Source organism: Ambystoma mexicanum, chromosome 4q (assembly GCF_040938575.1).
Source record: "Ambystoma mexicanum isolate Mex_15411 chromosome 4q, UKY_AmexF1_1, whole genome shotgun sequence".
NCBI lineage: Eukaryota > Metazoa > Chordata > Amphibia > Caudata > Ambystomatidae > Ambystoma > Ambystoma mexicanum.
Genome location: NC_090928.1, coordinates 91,902,479 through 91,926,162, shown reverse-complemented (window position 1 = coordinate 91,926,162; position 23,684 = coordinate 91,902,479). Strand labels below are relative to the sequence as shown.

The window sequence follows — 23,684 nt, the reverse complement described above, 5'->3', positions numbered from 1 at the left end:
GGGTGTTTTTTTTTTATTGTAATACACTACTTTAAAGGATCTATGAAAATTTGATGGGATGTGTTTCTTTTTTGATTATTACTGTATAAACTGGAAATGAATAAAGAATTTAAAAAATAAAAGAAGACCCCCATTGGAAAACAGGTTTGTAGATCAAGCCTACAGCGTTCATGTGATACAGTCCATACCACTGCATGAAAGCTCCATTCTGCCTCTTTGGGAGCATTGAGTTGCGGACAGGATGCGGAAAAGCAAAACTAACTTATAATTATTTGGCAACAAATAAAACCGCAAATTACAGTCTACTACACCTCAGTGGAAAGACCCAGCGCAGACAGGCCGCCCGCTTACCTCGCTTGGCTCCAGCCTTCATTCCTTCCCCCGTTGTCAAGGACATGACGATCAGAGCCTAATTAAGTTTGACTTCCGGTTCACTGCATTCGGGTCAATACTGTGCTGCGATCGACTCTTTACTGATTTGATAGGACTTCCACGTGCAAACGTGCTTGAGAAAAGTATGCTTTGTGTAATAATGGAGGAAAAAACTGTTGGTTCAAAGTTTCAGTTACTTTCTGCATTTTTTCAAAGTATCTCAGCACGTTTATTGCAAAGATTCCTTGACTTGTGTTTAGCAGTGACTGCCAGTTTATAAATGTTTGTTTCTGCTTTTTTTCTTTTCTTGCAAGGGATGTTTTACCGTTCACCTTGAAGCTCCCCTACGCCATTACACGAGCTAAAACAGAGGGTGAACTGGAGGATATTGCCCACCTGGGACTGCGTAAGTGCACCCTTCTTACTTGGCATCTGCTGCCTCTACTTATGCCCTCACTGTCTTCCTCTGTGCATTATTTTCAGTTCTGTTTCCCACTTCCTCCGCACTCATCACGCAATGCTACCCAAAAAACTCATAGCATATCATTGAGAAAGATAGCAATATGACAAGAGCTCCAATTTCAATGCAATGGCAGACTGGCATGCTTCAGCCTAGCCTTGAACTCAGATAACAGAACTCAACAAGAGTCCTCAATCCAGAGGCGTTGCTAGGGGGTGGCTTACGGGGTTAGAGCCCCGGGTCTTTTGGTTGTAGCCCCAGATAGAATCTCAGGGACTAAAACCAAAAGGCTAGCTAGCACCGAGTCTCACCATTCCCGCCATTAGTGTAGCCCCGGATCTTTTCCAGACCTAGCAACACCCCTTCCTCAACCTCTCTCCAGTCCCCAAATATTTGATTCCCTCTTCACCCTGGCAGCACCCCTACACCTAAAGGACGTGGACCACCTCCCGCACAGTGGTTTTATGCCACCAAAGCAGTGCTCTTCCACCGGGTTCAGTAGAGTGCCCCTGACCAAGTCTGCTCCCTCCAGTTATTCAAGCCAAACTGTGAAGACTTGAGCGCTTTTTCTCCTTCCCCTGCAGTGCTCTTCCACCAGACTCAGAGGAGTGCCCCTCTTCGCATGGCCAGCTCCACCGCTCTTCCGCCAGACTCAGAGGAGTGCCCCTCTTCACATGGCCCGGTCCACCGCTCTTCCGCCAGACTCAGAGGAGTGCCCCTCTTCACATGGCCAGCTCCACCGCTCTTCCACCAGACTCAGAGGAGTGCCCCGCTTCACATGGCCAGCTCCACTGCTTTTCCACCAGAGTCAGAGGAGTGCCCCTCTTCACATGGCCAGCTCCACCGCTCTTCCACCAGACTCAGAGGAGTGCCCCTATTCACATGGCCAGCTCCGCCGCTCTTTCACCATACTCAGAGGAGTGCCCCTCTTCACATGGCTAGCTCTGCCGCTCTTCCACCAGACTCAGAGGAGTGCCCCTCTTCACATGACCAGCTCCACCGCTCTTTCACCATACTCAGAGGAGTGCCCCTCTTCACATGACCAGCTCTGCCGCTCTTCCACCAGACTCAGAGGAGTGCCCCTCTTCACATGACCAGCTCCACCGCTCTTCCACCAGACTCAGAGGAGTGCCCCTCTTCACATGGCCAGCTCCACCGCCTCCGGCTTTTCAAGCCAAACGCTGGCCACATGAGGGCGCATTTTCTCCTTCCCTGGCAGTGCCTCCAGGCTCGTAGGGGTGCGCCTCCTCATGCAACCAGTTTCGCCTTCTCCAGCTTTTAGCGCCAAACTGTGGCTACTTAAGGGCTTGGGTTTTTCCCTCTTTTGCAGCACTCTTCCACCAGGCTCAGGGGGGTGGCCCTGGCCAGGTGCCCAGCTCCACCTCATCCTGCCCATCTCTTTTTTCTTATATCCAGCCTATAATAGCCATCCTCATCGCTGGTGACCTCAGCTAAGGATGAAGACATGGACACCACCTGTTTTCTCCTGGGCAGGGCCAAGGGTCAGAGCCCCTGCCTCTCCAGTGTCAGGCCTGTCATTGGAGAGGCAGTGTCTTGCAAGGTATCTCCTCCAGCCACAGTTCATTCATGCGCTCCTGAATACACATGCTTACAAAGGCTCCTCACATCAAAGTGCTGCAAATCCTCTCAATCTCATCCTCTTATTTCCATGCCAGCTGCACTACCCTGCCTCTGTCTCAACCTAATGCCCTTTATTGCACAATCTCCCATCTGCTTTGCTATGCTGCCCACATCACCAACCTCATCAACATATGAACTTAATGCCATATTTGTCATGGAAACGTGGCTGTCCCTTATCCTCCTCCCATCCAGGTCCATCTTCCAGCATAGTGGGAGCACAGGGAATATAGGAGAGGCATGACAGCTATCCACAGATCACAATGGGTCAGTGCCATGCTCAGCCCAATAGCCAAGATCTCCTTAGAGTTGCTCTCATGCAATGTTTTGCTTATTATGAAACAGAGCGACACGTTCTATTTGACCTAGTACCTGCCTTCCTTCTGTGGGGTCATTCCTCAATGACATTTGAAACCTCATCACCTATGCATCAAACGCAAACTCAACAAATAGCTTCCTTGGTGACTTCAATCTGCCAGGGATATAAGCCACGAAAACATGAGGGACGTTTTCCTCCACCGCATAGATTCCCTGGACATAAACGAATGCATGCTCATTTCCACTCATCTCAGAGAAAACATACCCAACTTCATCTCCTCAGCAGATACCCCGGATATAATGTCTTAACCCTATCCCACTTGACTGGACAGACCGCACTGCCACCCTCATCCTCCTTACACATAACTGTCCATCCAGAAAGGGGAAGGAGAAGCCTGCTATCCCCTCGAGTCACTCCCTCAAGGATTTGGTCTTTGAAGTACTAGAACACAATCTAGAAACTCTAACCAACCACAAGTCTGCACAGTCAACCCTCTCATATCAACTCTCAGCCAAACTATAATGTAATTGGTTGACGCACATGCCTCCTTGAAACTATGTCACATCAAGGTTAAACAACCTGGTGCATGGAAGAACTTAGCAAACATAACTGCACCATCCAGTCACTGGAAAAACACTTGCGTAAAATGCACTGAAACAAAGACCTCCTCCCTCGAAAGTCCCTCAAGCAGTATGCACCGGTCTTTCATCAAAGCCAAAAAGTGTCTTACTCATCAACTATCTCAGTGGTCGGCAAATGGTGTAAACCTCTCTTCATGGCAGTCAAGCACTGCTCAATCCCAGTGCGTGATTTGGTACTCCCAGAGAATTTGTATTCAACAAGATAGATAACATGCAACACTGGTTGCTCCCTCCTTCTTGATCCAACAGCTCGTAGCACAAGCGTGCACCGCCTTCCCTCTACTCACCACCAAGGATCCTGCTGACACCCTTGCATCACTTACACCAACCATATAAAAGGATGATGACCTTCTGCCCTGCTGCCACCCTAAAGGAGATCAAGTTGTCCACTCTCATTCACCTCCTCAAAAATGTAAATGTGTGACTAACACATGGCATCTTCCCCTGCACCCTAAAACAGGACTACTTTCCCCCCTCTTCACAAAAATCCCATCTTGGACCTAGATGATTTTGCAAACTTCTGAATGATCACTAACTTTCCATTCATCGGCAAAATCATTGGGCAGGACGTTGCCACCCAACTTCATGAACAGATTAACTAACGATTACCAATAAGGGTTCAAGACAAAATGTTGCATTGAAACAGCCACCATTCAAGTCAAATCATGAGTAAAAGCCACTCGAGTTTCCTGGGCCTTCTCAACCTCTCTGCTCTATTTGATATGGTTGACCACCTCACACTGACGGGCCTACTTGTGAACAGAATGGGTTTCTCATACACATTTCTGAACTCGTTGAGATCTTACCTCTCAGGTAGGCACCACTCTGTCCAGATGGACAATTTTAGGTCATACTATTGTCCGGTATCCTGGGGAGTCCCAAATGGCTACAATGGGATCACTTCCCAATTCCCCAACATCTCACTCTACCAATATGTGGGCGTTATCTAATTGTACTTAAAAGTCAATGGTACCCGTCTCCACCATAACGTGGAAGACAACCACATGCATAAGGCACAATCCCACAAAGACGGAATTAATGTGTCACCCATCTAAGCACAATACCATTTGAGGTCCTGGCTTTGAGCTCACGTAGGAGGCAGTGACTTTATTCTGAGAGAACTTATATGCCCCTTGAAATTGATGATGTAGTAGATATTCAAAAGGGCTGTGATGAGCTGATCTGCCTACGGCCTGAACCAGAAAACGTAGGAGCAGACAACCCTGAAACGGTGTTAAATAGTAAAAAGGACAACATGAAATCCTCCCTTACTGTTATATCACCTGCTGGGGAAATTGAGTCGAAGGCCAATTCTGTCCCTCTTATATTACCGAGGATGACCCACAGCCGCACTATCCTCTGAGCAATGGTCACAAGTAAAGGACAATATGTCCAAAGAAGTTTTCAGGCCTAACAGCTTTTCCGACTTTTTTAATGGATGGACGTATTGGATAAATGCGCTGAAGATCACCACCCAGTTAAAATTGATTCATTTTATCAAACAGATGTACTACCTCTGTCTGGGGACCCTCAGCATCTGAATGAAGTGGATGGGTGCTGCCAGACAGATGTTTAACTAGGAATAACTAACCTGTATTCACAATCTATACTAAATGTCCCTGATGGTATGGTCACTGATACCGTGTCTCCTCCTATTGCCACGTCACCTGTTTTACCCTCTGAAGTAAGCAGGCGAATGCTGGAGACTAACACACCATGTCCGGATGTTGGCATTAAGATTAATCCGACCACAAAGGGGTTCACAACCTGGCGAAAATACGTATACTCCAGAAGCCTGCAAATCAGAAAATCTTTCATGCCGGTGCCCACTAGGAATTTTATTATGGGCCAGAGGAATTTTATTATTACAGATATTCAGAAGCCTTGCAGGAATGAACCAAGAGAATCCCTACGGAACAAGGTACTGGCATGGCTCTGGCAAAGAACTAGGCAGGGAGTGGTCAGAAGATCTGATCTGAAGATCTTGCGCAGGCTCAAGATAAATGACTGGTGCACCCAAGAAAATAAGGACTAGTCATGGCACTATTTGCGCCATGACTACCTCCCATACCGGTACCGTGACTGGTTTTGTGAGATGGGGACGTACCGGTCCAGTCCGCCCTTGGCGGGACCGGTAAGTCCCTATTCACCAAACCATTCCCCATTCCTATTTGAGCCCCCATAGGGCTCAATGGGAAGGGGGAAGTAGCTAATAACGGTACAGCAATTTGCGGTTTCGTTATTGGCTCTGATTTCCCTTAGCGGGTCCCATCCTTAACGCCTGGTAGAACCATCCTGCCGGACCCAGACTTTCATCCTTCTTTAGTGGTTAAAATGAGTACCATTGTGCTGGATGATAATGACAAATGTTTTATGATCACATTCAAGAATTACATAAAAAGCCATAATTCATGTGATCGATAACATTCCTATCCATTGTTGATTTCCCACTGTGAGAAAAGCTTGTAATGCAAATTTGTGATACAAAAACAAACAACAAAAATGTAATTGTATTTAATATATGAAGCAGTTAATAATGTTGGGTTCATCGATTCCCTGAATGCGTGATATATAGGTTTTCAGCATCCCAACAATGATGATAAAAAAATGTAAAAAAATAACATAGCTACAAAGTGGCTAAATCTCATTTGTGACACCTGCATTCTGAGACTTGTTTATTTGTTCCCAATATGTGATTATTTTCCAAAAGAGTGGAGTGCAAAAACAGGTGTAAAAACCTAGTGTAACACTTTTTTGCACCTGGTTTACCACTCCATTAGATTGTTTAAGTGTTTGCAGGCAGAATAGAAGGACGGAACCGACTAACCATGTATGGCTTTCTTTTACATGCCACCTGAACAAAACCACATGATTTTATGCCAGTATATTTTCCTGCTGCCATAAAACCATCGGAATGCATTTGAAATGCTGTCTGCCAATGCGTAAATGGCAACTCGCATGTACACTATTTGCATTACACGTTGTGGAAGGCCATTTCACCTAATTCATTTAGTTTATCTTTATGGGCACCTTGTAGCGCCAATGATGAAAGTTGCATGCACAGGGCCGTTTTGCACGAAAGTGCAAATGTAAGTGCTCCTTTCCATGCAATTGATGTTTTGCGTAAATCGAGGCTCTGTATGCATGGAGTTAAAAGCATGCGAAATGAAAAGCCAGTCAAGCTCATGGTGTCAAGCAAGTCATGGGGCCGCTTGGGATTCATGCAAAGAATGTGAGTAGCGATATCTTCCTGTCATGAGTGCACTTTATGTGATAGGACACAATGGGCCTCAATTTCCAAGTCACCAAAGAGGAAAGTGTGAAGGCAAGATCCGGCATAAAAGTATTACTCGTTCTTAAACCTTTGCCTGTGGAGCTGGGGGGCTGGAGTCGTACACCTTCCCTGCCTTGCATTCCGACTCCACCTACAAAAATCACATCGTGATGTGTTAGCCTGATGCTGGCGTAAAGAGCAATGGGTGTCTGTGGAAACTGCCTCTTTTCAGAATCCATTGCAAAGGCCTCCTGAAATTGTAACTTGTGGGAGTCATTGGCACCCTTTGCACAATGGGCTAACACATTGTTTGCACTTTGCAGTGCAAATGTCCAAAATGCCAAGGAGTTCACAAAATTAGTCTCCTAGGAGCTCATTTTATATTTTTTGCCTGAATTGACAGAGGGGACCACATACATGTGTACTTACATGAAAACACGTCCCCTCCCTGCAATTTTAATCGTTTGCACCATGAAGTGCAAAAATCGGTGTAAAATTCAGGCGCAGTCGCCTTTCAGCATTTATTTTGCACTTGGCAGTCCAAATTAAGTTTACACTGCCTGCCTTTTATGAGTGGCAGACAGCAGGCCCAATGCATTCCTATAGAATCTGTCTGGTTATTGCAGGTTCAGCGGTGGCGCAGTGGGGGCACGGGACAGGAGTACGTTTCCGCCTTTCCCGCCTCCAAAAATCAGCAACAGGCCATGTAGCTTGGGAAAAAGTGTTAAAACATTTGTAGCACCTGCTCTTAGCTCATTTTTTAAACTCAGGGGACTTGGGAGATGGACGAATACAGTGTCCAGTTGTTCTTCCCTGCAAGCGATGGTTCTGGGTTTACCCATGTGCCAGATGAAAGTGCGTCACTTTGCCCATCAGTCTGTGGTAAAGGGACACTTCTGTCAAGGAGGGGTCAGGGGGGTCAGATCTAAGGCCCGTGTCTGATGACAGAGGCGGCTCGAGCCAAAAGACAAAAAAAGATGAAGCAAGGGGCTCTGCTCCCGTTTCCTGAAAAACTAAAGCTCTAAGCAGAGTGATTGCCCAATTCGCCGCTTTTTGTCAGGCTCCCGAAGTGCGCTCAGCGCCACTTTTAGATTTATGCTGCGCGCGTACAATCCCCGTGTTGTGTAAGGCTGTGACCGCACGTCCACAGCTGCGCCCAGGGCCGCCTTCTAGAGGCAAAACATTAGCAGATGATGAACTTGGCTTGGCCGCGTGCATTCCTCCGCGGGCGCCCCGCTGCTGGGCGGGTCCTCCGAAAGGCTCACGCCGGGTACCCTCCACGCAGGGTGCGCACACTGGCCTCGGCACTCTCCCGGCCAAAGCAGCAGCCGGAGAGCGGCTGTCCCTCTCTGGGCAAGAGAACACCACATGCCGCACACTTTTCAGAACTCTGTGGCAGCCTGTCCTCCTAGGACAGAATAGGACATTGCCAGGTGGTTGTGCTACGCTGCATGCCTCGTGCTGCTTGGTGTGAGGAGGATTGTGTTGGGATGATGGGCCGCATGGTGAGAAACAGCCCATTGTGTGCGTTTACCTCTCGCCGCGGCGAAGGAATGTGCTTTAGACACTTGTGGTCTGTTACCTTAACGTTTCCTGTTCTCTTTGGCTTGGTTTTCAGGTTTTTGGCAGTCTCCAGTGCACAACAAACCGCCTCCACCTCCCAAGCCTCTCCCCTCGGACTTGGTAAGCAGGGGCCCGCGTCATGCGCCGCATATAAATGGAGTGCCTTCTATCCGGACCAGGACGCCCTCGGAGCTGGAGTGCAGCCAAAGCAACGGAGCCCTGTGTTTCATTAATCCGCTCTTCTTGCAAGTGCACCATCAGGACAGCGGGGGGAGCCTGAAGAGGCAGGCCAGGCGGGCTTCAGAGGTGCACGGAGGCGGCGGCAGCGGCAGGCCTCGCTCACCTCCTCCGAGACCCCCTCCGCCCTCGCTGACTGGTGCGCTCACGAGCCCGCAGCTGTGCAGGGCTGTACAGAGGGAGACAGCGGCCATGCCAGAAATAGTGAGCCACCAGCAGCACAGCAGCAGCCACTGCGACCCCCCCGCCAAGAAACCAACACCCATCCCCCCGCCTCGTCGAAAGAAGCAGTCCGTCTTCATCGAGTGGGACCTCGCAGACAGGACCTCCTCGGAGCCCTTGGCCTGCCCAGCCGCAACCCTGCGACCCCAGACTGCGAGGGAGCCGCTAGAACCCCCTGCAAAGATGGCCAGCAGCCCCCCGGCATTCCCGGAGCACCCCCAGCCAGAGGCGCAGATGGACGTGCAGCGGCTGAGCGACCTGAGCATTTCCACGTCTTCCTCCGACTCCCTGGATATGGACCGGACCATCCCTTTCTACGACTACGATGGCGACAGCTTCGAGAGCGACCAGGAGAGCATGGCGCCGCCCCTGAAGCCCCGGAAGAAGAGGAACGGCTCCTTCGGGTTCCCCAAGATGGTCAAGACCCAGCTGCGCAAGATGAGCGGCGTCTTCAGCTCCCTGATGACCCCGGAGAAGAAGATGGTGAAGAGGATTGCTGAGATGTCGCGCGACAAGCGCACCTACTTCGGGTCCCTGGTGCAGGACTACATCAGCTTCTTGCAGGAGAACAGGGAGTGTCACGTGTCCGCCAGCGACATGCTGCAGACCGTCCGCCAGTTCATGACCCAGGTGAAGAACTACCTGTCACAGAGCTCCGAGCTGGACCCTCCCATCGAGTCCCTGATCCCGGAGGACCAGATAGGTGAGCACAGTCCATTTCCATGTCTTCTTCCGGGCTTGGGTTGTTGTTTATCGGTGTAACAGGGCTAGCATCTCGAATGGAAACACTGTACAGAGGAGTGGTCGAAGCAGTCCTAAGACTTGGTGCCTTGCTTGGGTTTAGGGTGATGAGTAATTGACTAGAGAGCCAACAGTGTAGGATGAAATTAATGGGAGCATTGAGTGGGGAGGAAGGGTACAGACAATAAATACAATCATCAGTAATCACAGAATTTGAAATGCCCAGAATGGTGGCAGTGTTTATCGTAGATAACCTGTTGCAGTTTGAATGTTTTAATTGTATGTGCATTTGCCATTGAAAAGAAAAAAAGTGAAGCGAGACCGAACGGCTCCCTTGGCTGATGTAGTTGAAAGCCCAAAGAAGAGAATAAATAAATAAATAATGCCTGCTAAAACCCAGTCGATAGTATGAGGGTGGGTGGTGCCTGCACAATACATGCTTTGCTGTCATCAACCATAGAATTGCACAGCAGATCAGGGTGGCAGGGTACACACTGCACTCCCATTTCTCTGCCTACTCGTGGCCACGTATAACGTCCATGGTCTCCAGCTCTACCCTTTGTTATCTTTACTCTGCATCAGAGGCGTTGCTAGGGGGGGGTAAGGGACCAGGTAACCCCTGGTCATTTGGTTGTAGCCCCGGATAGAATCTCAGGAGCTACAACCAAAAGGCCAGCTATCCCCCAGTCCTGACAGTTCCGCCATCAGTGTAGCCCCAGGTCTTTTCAAGACCTAGCAACACCCCTGCTCTGCATGCCCAACCTCGAACTGTGCATTAGGCACAATTAGTTTTCACTAGGAAATAAAACATTGTAAGGTCATCAACAACACGTACGTGTGGCGGGGAAAGGCATGCATCACATCACTGGCGCAGAGTTAGGCCGTCTAGGAGGTACAGCCCAGCCTTCCTCCCATCCTTTGTCCGCAGCATCCCTCCTCTATCTCTCCCCACTGCATGCACCCACCATGTTCCTTAGCTGAACTCCGCTGAAATAGGGCATTTCATTTTTAAAGTGTAAGGGAGTCGTTTTGCCTGAACAAATATCAAGTGACAACATCCTCTTAAAAACCCATCTAGAAAAACGAAGCAATGTCCTGCTTACTGAGTGATGGGAACAGGGCACACTGCTGAGGAAACACAGTTGGCGCGACTCGGGGTATGAGATGGTTAACTTTTCTTCAGCTGTGTTGTTTTGGACGAGTGGGAGGGCTTTTGTTATGCTGTTTTTTTTCGCCTGTAGTGACTTTCTACGCTGCTTAATGTTGTGGGCGGGGCCCTAGAGGCATTTGTAGGGGGCTGCTCCACCGCTTAAGCACAGCTCGCCCAAGAATTCCAGGGACATGTCCCCTGTGCACAGATGTACACTTTTGCGCGGGCCACTTATTGGAAAACCAGTTCCTAGAAGTCAGATTTAGAAAGTAGGCATCACGTGAATGAAAATGGCTCCCGCAGGAGCTCCCAGCGTGCAAGAGTTGTCTCTTTGCAGCAACGGGCCGACAGCATGCCTCTGTTTACACCCGGCCCCTTTACCAGTCTTGTGGAGGACCCCTATTCTGAAAAGATATCCCGATACCTTGCTGCGGTCCTCTGTGCATACTGATCACTCCTTTTGCTGGGCTTTTTCCAGCCTGGACCCGGACGGTTTGGGAATGTATTTGCGTTCTTTCGGATGTACTGTTTCTCCCTGGGAAACGAAAGAAAGACACTTGTTTACGTGGAGAAAGTGCTTTTTCCTCTGACATGCTCGATGGCACACTGGTGCCTTCTTTGCCGGGGCATACCAGCCATCCCTGCAGTCCCAGCAATGAAGCCTCACCCCAACCCCTTCCCCCCCCCCCCACAGAACCTCGGCCTCTACATATATGGGTGGGTGGCAGGGAGCTTAGGAACCCATCATCCCATATTGCAAGGCGCCTGGGCCCTTTTCTTTTTGTATTAAGCCACTGCTTTTTTGCTGCTCTCTTCCCAAACGTCGCTCTTTCTCTGCCACTCTCTGTCACTCTTTCTCTTTATCTCTCGCCGCCCCTCTCCTTCTCTCTTTCACTCTCCCAGCTCCCTCTTTCACTCTGTTTCTTCTTTTTCTCTTTACGTCGCTTCCTCTCTTCCACGTTCTCTTTTTCGGTCTCCTTCTCACCCACCTCCCTCTCTTCCTCTCGCCCCTCTCTCTATCGCTGCGTGTCTATTGCTGCCTCTCACAAAACTCTGGAAAAAGTTCCTGAAGACAAAAGCCGGGCTTTCTTTGCTTACGAGATGAGTTCGCCAGTGCATCCGCGCATGCGCATTTGAGAGCCCCTCTGCGTGGACACTGGCACGGGTGATTGGTAATGCCTCAAGTATGTGCAGTGCCCCCCGCCCGTACAATAAACGATGGTTACTATGGCGATAACCACACTCCGAGAAACAGTTTGAAAGGAAAAACCCCGTTGGAATTCTGATACGCCCGAGGGACGGGTCCTGAACACGCTGTCGAGCATATTTCCACGACCTGACTCAGTCAAGATACCGTTATCGGCCCTTCCACATAGAAAGAGAGGGCGGTGGACTATGTGTTATTATGATATGTGGATTCAGTGACGGAGCCAGAGCGGGGGGGGGTGCCTCTCCCTTGGTGCCTAGTGTACCCCCAGTCAACCGCTGTCGCCCTATTAACTAATACCCCCACCCCACCCGCACCAAAAGCTGCCACTGTGTATATTTCAATAACAGCAGTGCCAGCTCTGGAGCGCTCCGAGCCGTACAAGGCAAGGGCACGAAAAGAGAGGGTCGAATGATTTGTTGCCTTGTTATCTAGAGAACATTGCCTCATTGTCCATTGTCGAGTGATCTTTGGAGACAGTCTAAGCAATTGCAAAAGGCCTTAAGTGCTTTTAAAGTTGACGTTGGTCCTACGTTTCCTTTGTAATATTGTTTGGGGGCGTGTGGGGGAGTGTAACACGCTGCGATTGGGGACACTGCTACTGCCTTAGGGAAACTTGATGCCCAAGGCTGGCTCCACTGACTTCCGCTGTTCCTCACAAGCAAGACCCCGGGAATCTGTCTTCGCGATGCACTATTTCAACAGACTGTCCGTGGTGTGGTAGCTGGTATGACATTTAAGAACCTATTTTTGGCTCTCTGCCCATCGGGGGATGTAGGGGCAAAGTAAAGAGGCTTCACATGCAATCCTTTTGTAAATGCAGTGCCAGTGAGGGACTCAGAGACCACAGGAAAAGTGGGGGAACAATGTGCAGGGCAACGTCACTGATGCACCCGCACAAAGACTCGATCCAGGGAAACCAGCATAGGGGTGGCAGAAAGTGATCAGTCGAGGAAATCAGACCCTTTTTATTGTCAAGGGCAGCGCGTGTTGAGTCAGTGTCGTTATCTTGGACAAACATGGCGGCCGCTGCGACCTCACCGGCTCTGGGTCTTTGGCGGGGCCTACTTGCAGCAAGCAGCTTGATAATGTAGAGATGGCTGCTAGTCAAAAGAACCCACCATTGCACTCCGATCCGGCAGAAAGTCCCACATCTAACCAATTCCATGTGCCGATAAATATGGAACTTTGGCATTTCACAAGGACTTTGTGTTAGGACAGTGTCGGGCTTCGGTCAGCTCTGGACTTCCACGTATCCCCCCCCCCGCGACCCCTCACCGCCCCCGGCGTTACTTCAACATGGCACAAACTGAGGACAGGGTTTGATGTCTGTACATGCATTGCAAGTGGTTGCCTCGTCATGCGGCACGTTGTGGTGCTGTATGCAAGATAGTAAAGACCTTTTGAGAAGGCCGTCAGAATCGCCATTTTGCAGATATGCAGTGGGAGTACCCCACAAGTTTACCCTCACAGACAGACAGCTGAATAGCAAGGCTGGTGGATTGCCTTGCAAACTAACAGGCTGTCGTAAAGATTGGTCAGGATTCAAGGGGAACTGGACCCAGCAAGTGCGGGGTCACCTGTATTGGCTGTCGTAAAGATTGGTCAGGATTCAAGGGGAACTGTGCCCAGCAAGTGTGGGGTCACCTGTATTGGCTGTCGTAAAGATTGGTCAGGATTCAAGGGGAACTGGACCCAGCGAGTGCGGGGTCACCTGTATTGGCTGTCGTAAAGATTGGTCAGGATTCAAGGGCAACTGGACCCAGCGAGTGCGGGGTCACCTGTATTGGCTGTCGTAAAGATTGGTCAGGTTTCAAGGGCAACTGGACCCAGCGAGTGCAGGGTCACCTGTATTGGCTATCATAAAGATTGGTCAGGATTCAAGGGCAACTGGACCCAGCGAGTGTGGGGTCACCTGTATTGGCTGTCATAAAGATTGGTCAGGATTCAAGGGGAACTGGACGCAGCGAGTGTGGGGCCACCTGTATTGGATGTCGTAAAGATCGGTCAGGATTCAAGGGGAACTGGACCCAGCGAGTGCAGGGTCACCTTTATTGGAGTGTTGCATGCTTGCTAGAGAGTGGCATGGATCATGTGGGCGTCCACTTGTATCACTATGCGAGAAGCTAGTGTGGGCTATTCGGATGGCTGTCAGTAGCACATATCCATCGATGTCTATTGTCAAAGTAAGGGTCTAGTGTCCCCAGTGGAAGTTTAAAGGCAGGCAGTGTAGCATATATATGGTTGCTTTTGGTGAAGTTTTGTGATTCCCCAGACCTTTTTGAATGGCCCAAGCACAGGAGTGCACACCTAAAATATTGACACATTCCCTAGGTATAGATTGGGGTCTGGTGGTCACTTGGCCCACTTAACTTGTGTTTTTACATTACTACATTTGGCTTACTTTGACGTATTCAAATTTACTTTTGAAATAATGAATTTGAGGACTTGAAGATAAAGTATTTTGGCGTAACCACTATACAAAGAGAAGGGTATGGGGACTGCAAGAAAAGCAACAAGTAAACATGTCACTTTGTGGATGGGCTGGCCTTTGGTGTATTTGAAAGACCTATGGGAAAGATCTAATCATGGGACCCGAAAGGCACAATTATGAGAAAAAACATAGGGGCACACTAGTGTGCTTAATATGTTCCATTTAGATTGTTGGGATTCATATACTTTGGGGAGTTTGATTTCATTTTCACAAGCCTTGCCCTCTTGGGCCCAGCATTGTGGTCGACTGTTCCTTAAGAATGCCCGTTACCTTGTGGATCCATTGAAACAAACGCAATCATCAGGAATACATCTAAATCCACTCCATACGCGTCAGGGCATTGGCATTGCTCTCAGGAACTGCTAGAAGTTTCTTTAGGAAATTGTTCTCCATAATGTACAGTTTACCGACGCCGGAATGACCCCATATATCAGCACCGTAACATGCAGATGAAATTGCTTGCGTTGGGTAAACCTTTACGGCTGAGGCAATTGGATTGTTACCAAAAGAGTGAAAATCTCAGAACTGCACCACTTAGTCTGACAAAAATGATGTTAGATTTATCAATTTGTTTCCTCCATTTCCCATCAAAATGTGTTCGTATCCAGTAAAAGAAATAAATTACATCCTCAATTAAAGTTACATTAAGAATAAGATCCAGATAACTTTCAATCAGTCATGTTGAGTGCTACTGAGGGAATTGTCCGCATCAGATAGCATGCATTTCCGCTGTCTGATAGGCGTGCAGTATTTCCAGGTGCCACGTGACAGTTTCTGATCCGCAACTCGGGGGATGTATTATTTTCAGTATATTTCAAGAGCTAGTAGGTGACATCTTTCACAATGCTTGAAAAGCAGTGGACCACACGTTGTGCTGATTGGTAGGGTGGTTAGGCGGAGCTTTAGGCTGTGCCAGTGAAAGTTAATGCTGTTCAGACAGATTGGACATATGCTTATGATGGAGGCTTTGGTTATAGAGGCAGACAGGCTAGTGGTTGACGTGGCGACTGATGGAACTCACGGGTCCTATTACTTTTCGGAGTTTATCGGAGGTAAGGGTTGTCACGTTCAGCCACAGGGTGACACGCTTCAGGGTTCACACACCAGAGTGGCAATTGTGCGGTAGGAGCTGTTATGAGTAGTTCTTATGGTATGGATAGTGCCTGAAAAGTTGTTTTACGGTCCAGATATCTCCAACTCATTAAATGGATTTAGCTTGCTGATGCAACACTCAGGTTCTGACAGAACCTAGTTATTGTGGCACCATCTTTGTAGAAGGGTGTTGAAGTTACTCTCCTCTTGGGGGGACTTGTACTCTTCCACAATGCACTCTCAGGATACAAAGATGCTCATAGTCCACAAGGCCTACCCTACTGAAACCTGGGCCCGACTGGAAACACACAGGAGACCAGGCCGTGAGAGGCGACCTGCTCCCGCCTTTATCATTTACCCTGGGGCAGTCTCTGCTGGAGGCCACTTGACTCGCTTTAGGCCATTCATCTCACAGTTTGGGTGGAGTTCAACCCTGCTCTCTGGATCCAAAGTATGCTCACAGCCGACTGATTGGTCCAGTGAGTCAAGTGACGTAATATCCTTGGCAACAGCATGAGGTTTCTCAGAGCAGCCTTGCCAGCGACGAGTAGAGGCAAAGGATGGCACATGTTCGTCCTATCACCAATGACCACCCCTGCTTGGGCTGACTGTAAATTGCCCATCATCCAGGTGAGGGCCTTCACAGTTCTGTACTTTGCTCCTTTTTATTCAAACGGTAATTGACCCCAGATGTGTACCGCTGTGTTAAAACTCCCTACTTCTGTTAACTCAAAGGTTTCCCAGCTGAGCTCTGCTCCCACGTGTCCCTCATGCAACTGTGATTCTGAATTCTGGGCTTTGCCTCACTCTATACCTGCACTGTGATTTTCTTCCTAGGTGGTGTCCTAGTGCATTTATGCTCCCCACTGTGATTTTACCCCTAGGCTGTCTCCCACTGCACCTATGCTCCCTGCCGTGAGGTTCCTCCTATGTGGAAACACTCTGTGATTTTATCCTAAATTTGTTTCCTACTTTGACTTTATTTGTAGGTATTGTCCGCTGCATTTATTCCGCCACTTTGACTTCATTCCAACATTGTGTCCCACTGATTATATGTCCTCACTGAGACTTTGTTCATAGGCTGTGTCAACCGTCATGTATGCTCCCCACTGTGATTTTGCTCCTAGCTGATGTCCCACTTTGAATGTATTCCCAGGTTTTGTCCAGCTGCACGTAGGTCTGCCCAGTGTGGTTGTACTTGTAGCATGTGCCCCACCACATTTAATGCCTCCATTACGATTTTACTGCTCAATTGTGTCCCACTGCATATACACTCCACACTGTACTTTTTGATTAAGCGTTTTGTCAGTGTCTCACTCTGAATTTATTCTAGGTTGACACTCACTTTGTTTATGATCCTCACTTTCATTTTCATCCCTAGGCTGTGCCCCACTGCATCTGCGCTCTTCGCTGTGACTTTACTCCTCGATTCTGTCCCACTGCATTTATGCTCCCCTACTTTGAATGTATTTATATATATATTTTTTATTTTATTTATTTGCATTTTTTAAAGCACTCACACAGCCCGCGGGCATCAAGGCGCTGTTACGGAATATGTCTCTTAGTTGCTTATTTATAGCGCGCTTAATACCCGGAGGTTTCTTAGCGCGGAACCGGGGATTGAACGTGTGGTGCTTCGTGACGTCTTGTTTCCAAGGCGAGCACGTTGCCGCTGAGCTATCCTCCCGGGACGATATATATGTTGTGTCTGACTGTGCATTTATGCTCCCTACAGTGATTGTATCCCTAAACTGTTTTCCACTTCATTTCTGGTGCCAAGTGTGTTGCATTAGGATTGTATTCATAGGTTGTGTCTAGTGTTTACTCCCCATTGTGATTTTGTCCCTAGGCAGTGTTTTGCTGCATTTTTCCAGTTGAAATTGTGATTGTGCTTGTAAGTGTTATGTGGCTGTGATTTTAAACCTGGTTTATGTTCTACTACGTTTACGGCTTCCATTTGGATCGTATTCCTAGGTTGCGTCCCACTGTAGTTGCGCTCCCCACTATTATTTTTCTTGTAGGTATTGTTGGACTGTGATTTTATCCCTACGCTTTGTCCCACTTGATTTACACTCCCTGAGGTTGTCCCGCTCTGAGTTTACTCCCAAACAGTTTCCGACTGCATCTTTCTAGCCCGCTGTGGTTTTGCTCTTAGGGGTTGTCTCACTGAAGTTGTACTGTAAATTGTGCCCCGCTGCATTTGTACCCCACCCTGTGAGTATAGTCCTTGGTTGTGTCCCACTGAATTTATGCTCCCCACAGTGATCATATTCTGACTCTGTGTTCCTCTGGTTAATCGCCCCATCCCCCGCTGTGATTTTGTTCATAGACATTATATGACTATGGCTTTATTCCTAGGATGTGTCCCACTGTAGTTATGCCCCACATTGAGTTTTCCTCCCTACTATACCCATCCATTCACTCTATTTTTTACTCTGCCATCTTTTAAGAATTGAGCTACTCTGCCCTTCATTTGGACTTCACTACATTGTGAGACCTCAAAATTTATTTTTTCAAAAACTGTGTTCTAGAATGTCATGCTAAAGTCAGATTTTTTGCACCCCACTATGCGTACTACTGGCACCTTGTTCTCCAGAAGTAGCTCCTGCTCACTAAATGGGCGAGGTCCTGACATCCAGGAGCTATTTTACCTGGGTGCACCTATGACCATTTTTTCAAAAATACAGAAAGCACTGATATACAACTACACACATATTTTGCAAAACGTACTTTAAATTATTTGAAGTATTCGGGGGAAGTTAAAGGGCATGTTTTTTCATGACTATTTGAAAGAAGCACAAGATGACCCAAGCCTTTGGTGACTTGACGACCCAGATTTGTGAAAGTGTTTTGAGCATCTGTTCTGACACTGTTCTATAAATAAATTTAAAAAACACAACTTTGATTTCCAAGAGATGGTCAGGTGAGCATGTGCACATGATCCCACCTCTACTGGCCCCTCTCGCCTGATGTCCATCTCCCGTTAGGCACCTATAAGGATCTCCCAGAACGAACAGCAGCTGCTGCACCTTTGATGGGCTATGCTTTGATGCACTGGCACAGTTCAGGATCTCCTCAGCAGGCAGGATTCTCAAAGGCTAAGGACAGTAGCTCTTATTAGAGTGGTACTAGCCCTGCTATAGTGGGCATAAGAGGTGGCCTCCTTTTAAGTGCTCAGTTAAGGACCCTGACCATGCTCTGTTGCCCACAGAGCTCTAGTGTTACCCCATGGCACAAATCCATGACTCCATTGCAATCTGGCACTGGTTTTGCTTTCTCCATGATATACCAGGATTACAAGTCCTAGAATGCAAAGTTAAAAGCAGGCCTGAATTACCTACTCAAGCATGACCAGAGATACTATGAGTATTCTGGGCCACTGACATGAGGGATTAAGAGATGTTTCTCCTAACGAGGGTGAGAGCTCCGGTATTACCCGAATTGTTTGTTTACAATTGTTCGAATGATACAATTGTTCGAATAACAGGGGTCCGAATTGACCTTCTGCACAATTGACCATATGGTCATTTTTATATATATATAATGGGTTGGGTTGGGGTCATAATAATATAAGGGGATTGGGTGGGGGGTTGGGGTGGGGGTTGGTTTAGGTGGGGGGATGCAGGGGTGGGGGGATGCAGGGGGTTTCCCCCCGCATATATATCCTAATTGACCGTTTAAATTCAGTCAATTGTGTAGAAGCTCAATTGTTATTCGAACAATTGTCATTTGTACAATTCGTATACAACCAGAGCTCCAAGCTAGAGTCGGGTGCTGTTGGTTTTCTTGTTGTAGTACTTTTTCTCTGCCCATTCCTCTTTCACACGATCCTTTTCAAACTCCTTTCTCATCTTGGATGATCCTATTGAACTATAAAATCGTGGAAGTTGCAATAGTCTGGCTGTTAAGTGATAAAATGCATCTAGTATCATTTGAACATTTCTATAATTTGAAAAGGATCACAAGAGCACGGTGTGTCCTTTGTCCGTGGTCCCATATCCAGGGGCATTGATATAGCACACTTATAAGGTGCTACTCCAGACCATTGAATGGTTTTCATTTCCTCCAAAGGAGACATCATCGGATCAATTGATTTTGAAAATGAATGTCATCAATGCAGTGATACTGACATCTCGGTTATGGGTCTGTTTGGAACCACTCCAAAGTAAACAGAACCTATATGTTGGTGTGAATTTGTGCCGTGCTTCGGGCGTCAGCATACTGCCATATGTGTCATTGCTATTATGTTTTGGGTCGTGATCATCCACACGTCTTTTTCTGCAGGTATCTGTGACTTTGCATCGGTACTTAGCACTGTGTCGTCGCACAACGTAACTGTGAATCTCTTGTTGTCATGTGTAGAGTGGAAATTGAGCTTGTGCACTTGACAAGACCGGAGAGAAATCCATCCCCAGTCTCCCTCGTTGTGTTGCCCCCCTGGGTGTCTGGTCAAATGTCCGAATCAAAAGGATCGAATGACCTTTGATCGACAGTAAAAGGACCGAAAAAAAGATCGACATTTTTTTACATTTATTTATTTATATATTTTTTTAGTCTAGCATGTATAAAAAACTTTTTTATAAAAGGAAAACGGGGGTTGGGAGGGAACCCCCATAAAAAAATTTTTTTAAAAATCAACCCTTTTTTTCGGTTCTTTTACTGTCGAAAAAAAGGCATTCGAGCCTTTTGTTTTCAAACATTTGACCTATAACCGTTGCCCTGGGCACTAGATGAACAATGCTCGATGGCAAATGTTTCATATTAATGTGGCGACTCTGCCCTGAAGAGACCAGTTGAGAACTGTGCTTAGCTAACTGTTGGCATCTTTTGCTTCAGCTGCCGAAAGCCTGTCCGCTCCCGAGAGGGTATATATATAGTCACGGTGCTCTATGCAGGAGAGGTATTTTCAGCTGCTTGGTTTTTGGGCCAGGCAGCTGGACACGTTGTTGGAGCCTGGGAACAACCCTCAGAAGAGCAGGGAGCTCAGTTGCTGCTGATGTAAGCGTGCAGTGGAGCAAATATTGTCAACCCACATCCTGGCTCCTCCTGAGCGAAGAAGTACAAGGACAGAGTGTCTGCAGTGCAGCTTCCCCTCCTTCAACTCTTTCATCTCCCACTTGAAAGGAAGCCGGCCGCATGGGAAAAGCCGGCTGTTTTTAATTTAACCATCAAAAAGTACAGTGCGACCATTTCCTCGAAGTTCATAGTTAGGATTGAATATAACAAAAGCCAGAACGCCGATTTTAACGCTGGTTGCCGCTAGAAATCTATAATCATGTTATGGCACAAAAGTGACCCTCATTACTCACAATTTACATCAAAAGGGCCCATCATGTTGCATAAGAACTCCCTTCAGAGTAAATGTTTATGTCATGATTGATTCAAGAAACACGAGCCTTTCTTTTCTCTGTTCAGGTGACTGCTGCGGTGTAAATTCCAGACCACAAGAGACTATTTCCTGGGTGCAGGCATAGAGGCACAGAATTGTATATGTAGTGTTTACCATTGTTGCCGGCCAGCTGGCCCGTGCCATACCCGGCATTCTTTTGGTGTAGCATTAGAAATAGAAATGCGCAGGGATGCATGCCTTCCCATCAGTTGATGCACTATCTATCTGTACGATAGCAACAGCAAGATAGTAACCAAATATTACATTTGGAAAGGTAGTACTTATTAGAAATAAGGGCACCAATTGACAGTTTCATAATCATAGCAAAGTAATTGCCGGCCGGGGGACGGGAGATGGGGTGAAAGTGTTGAGCGGGAACATATTCTACTTATGTAGGAAGAGAAGGAATTTACTGATTCCAAAAAATTCCATAATTTGGTTACACCATATTTCCATCTAAGCCATATGAGAAATATGTATGTACTTTGCCGATTTAATTCTGTCAGGGGTCTGTGTGGATCAAGAGCTGGTTGGCCAAGCTTGAGAGCTACGCGAGTTAAGCTCCCGCTGTAAAGGTCTCTGTGCCACAGATACAGAGATTTGAGTCCAAGCACATCCTACTGATCCCTTTAAACCTTCCAGGCCAATCAAATCAGTAGCCTTTAGTTGGGTAATAATAGGAGCACCTCTTACTACACAGCAAAAAGTAGGGGTTTGGAGGGCTGTATCTAAACATGGTATGATTATGTGTCTTGAAACTGACTGCCAGTCCTTTGGTAGAAGTGGTGCATTGGATCTCCACAGCCATTTTTCCATCAACAAGGTTGCATAGCCAGTTTACCCTGTGCCCTTCCCACCCAGCTGATAGCATGCAGGCTTGCAAAGACGAAACCGCCCATATGCTTGTCAAAGAAACTGCCCTCGTTCAGATGAGTGGCCACAAATAGCAAGCAATATGGATAGCTTTGGGTCCTTAATAGCAATCGTCTTGGGCAATAGGCTTATTGCAGAATTATATAACAATATAATCATATAACAACTAAAACTGCCTGCTTTTTCCTGGCAGTTGGACATTCAAATTTTGGCCCCTCTAATACATATTAAATAAATCAATAAAAAAACATATTTACTGCACAGGGTTTTTCTTTTCCTGCTTTCTTGAAATTCCATATCTGGGGGTATTCAAAGATGTGTTGCCTTTCTCTGGCACTCCCTGTGTACGTGTGAACATCAAAACTGGGTATTTTTTACTCTGCTGCCCTCATTTAATTTCTTGTTTAAAAGCACCTGCTTCATCTGTTCCTGCTTGGCTGCTAGGCCTCCTGGAGATTTGTTTGTGCATTGTGAAGTCTCTGTCTCTCTCCATCCCCTGGCCATCTTCGTTCATCCCCTCCACATGCTGTTCTCCATCTCCCCCATGTATTCCAATTGCTTCTCTATCATCTGTCTCCCCTATCTTTCGAAGCTTGGAAGATAAACATTTAAGAAGGCTTCCCTTGTCTCTATCCCTGGTCTGCCCATTGCCGACACTTACGTCCATGCTTCCTCCAGGCAGACTATCACTGATATTATCTATGTGGTTCCCTCTCCTGACCTATAGACTCCCCATCTGGTTTCCGTCCTTTCCCCCTTTTCTTCCTCACCCATTAAGGGTGGAACCGGGTGGGCAGTGCTCTTGGCACACTTCTCATCATCCAGGTGAATCATCAATGTATGTCTACCTGAATGGCACTATCGTGGCCAAGCGCTCCCTGCCCAACCTCCTCCTTCTTGACTGATACCTTCTGTCTCTCCAACTTTCTCCCTTCTCCTGCCACTCCTCTGAACTCCACCCCCTTTCCTCACTCCGCTGATGGCGGTACCCTGTTCCTGTACCCCTCGTCGGAAAACGTTTATAGGGGGCCACCAGCTTCACCTAGTTACCCTTCACTCTTGCTCTGCTGTCAGACATTCTTCTGACATTTGTCATCTCCTTTCAAACTCTGTATGGAATTGGCCAATCCTAGTGCAGTCTCCAGTGCTCCTCTCCCTTCACAGGCCATCTGCACGGCCTTGGCCTCCCGCTTCTCAACAAAAATGCAGGGCATCCGTCCTCACTCAACTCCTCACTCCCTATTCCACCTGCTCTCAGGCCTCCATTGGCCCCCCTCTCTCCCTCCCTTCTACTCTCCTCCTTCTCACCCATTGCACCTGATGAGGTCACCAAGATGTTTGCTCTATGAAGGTCTCCTCCAAACAGGTGCTTCCCTGCTCCTATAGAACTATCAAGGACAATACTACCACCCTCGCTCCCTCCTTGGCTGAGTTCTTCAACCGCTCCTTTGCCACTGGCTCCTTCCCAAAACCTATCAAGCATTCTCTTGTGCACCCTCCCCTAACAAAAGCCATTTGTGGACTGTTCCTGCCCAGCTAACTACCGCACTATTTCTACTAACCCCTTCTTGGGCAAACTATTTGAGAAGTTGGCTATCTCCCAACTAACACACCACACTGAAGTTGTTGGCTGTCTCCATGAGCACAAGTCTGGCTTCAGAGCAGCCAGAGGCACAGAAACAGCTCTCCTAAACACCTGTGATGACCTTTGCTCTCTAATCTCGACTCCTCTTACACTTCTGTTCTCATCCTCCTGGATCTAATCTCTGCCTTCGACACTGTCAATCATGCCACCCTCTTAAATTGCCTGCGTGATACTCTGGGTATCATGGACTGGGCACTGGCTTGGTGAACCTCTTTTCTTTCGAATCGACCCTGCCGGTTCAAATGGGCCCTTTTCTCTCCTCTACTTCACTCTCTACCTGGGACGTCCCTCAGGGCGCTATACTCACTGTGGCCCTTCAACATTTACCTTGCCCCTCTTGCCCACTTGATCTCTACCTTCTCTCCTC

General features: G+C 47.7%; 1 protein-coding gene across 6 annotated transcripts in view; it reads left to right on the top strand.

Moving 5' to 3' along the window:
- Positions 1-23,684, top strand: part of RIN2 (Ras and Rab interactor 2) — a 1,069,632-nt gene that overhangs the window by 962,509 nt on the left and 83,439 nt on the right. For all 6 annotated transcript variants that reach the window (XM_069607527.1, XM_069607524.1, XM_069607525.1 and 3 more), the window contains 2 exons: positions 687-778; positions 8,323-9,429. In XM_069607527.1, coding sequence (XP_069463628.1) covers positions 687-778; positions 8,323-9,429 — 1,199 coding nt within the window. The remainder of the gene's footprint in view (positions 1-686; positions 779-8,322; positions 9,430-23,684) is intronic.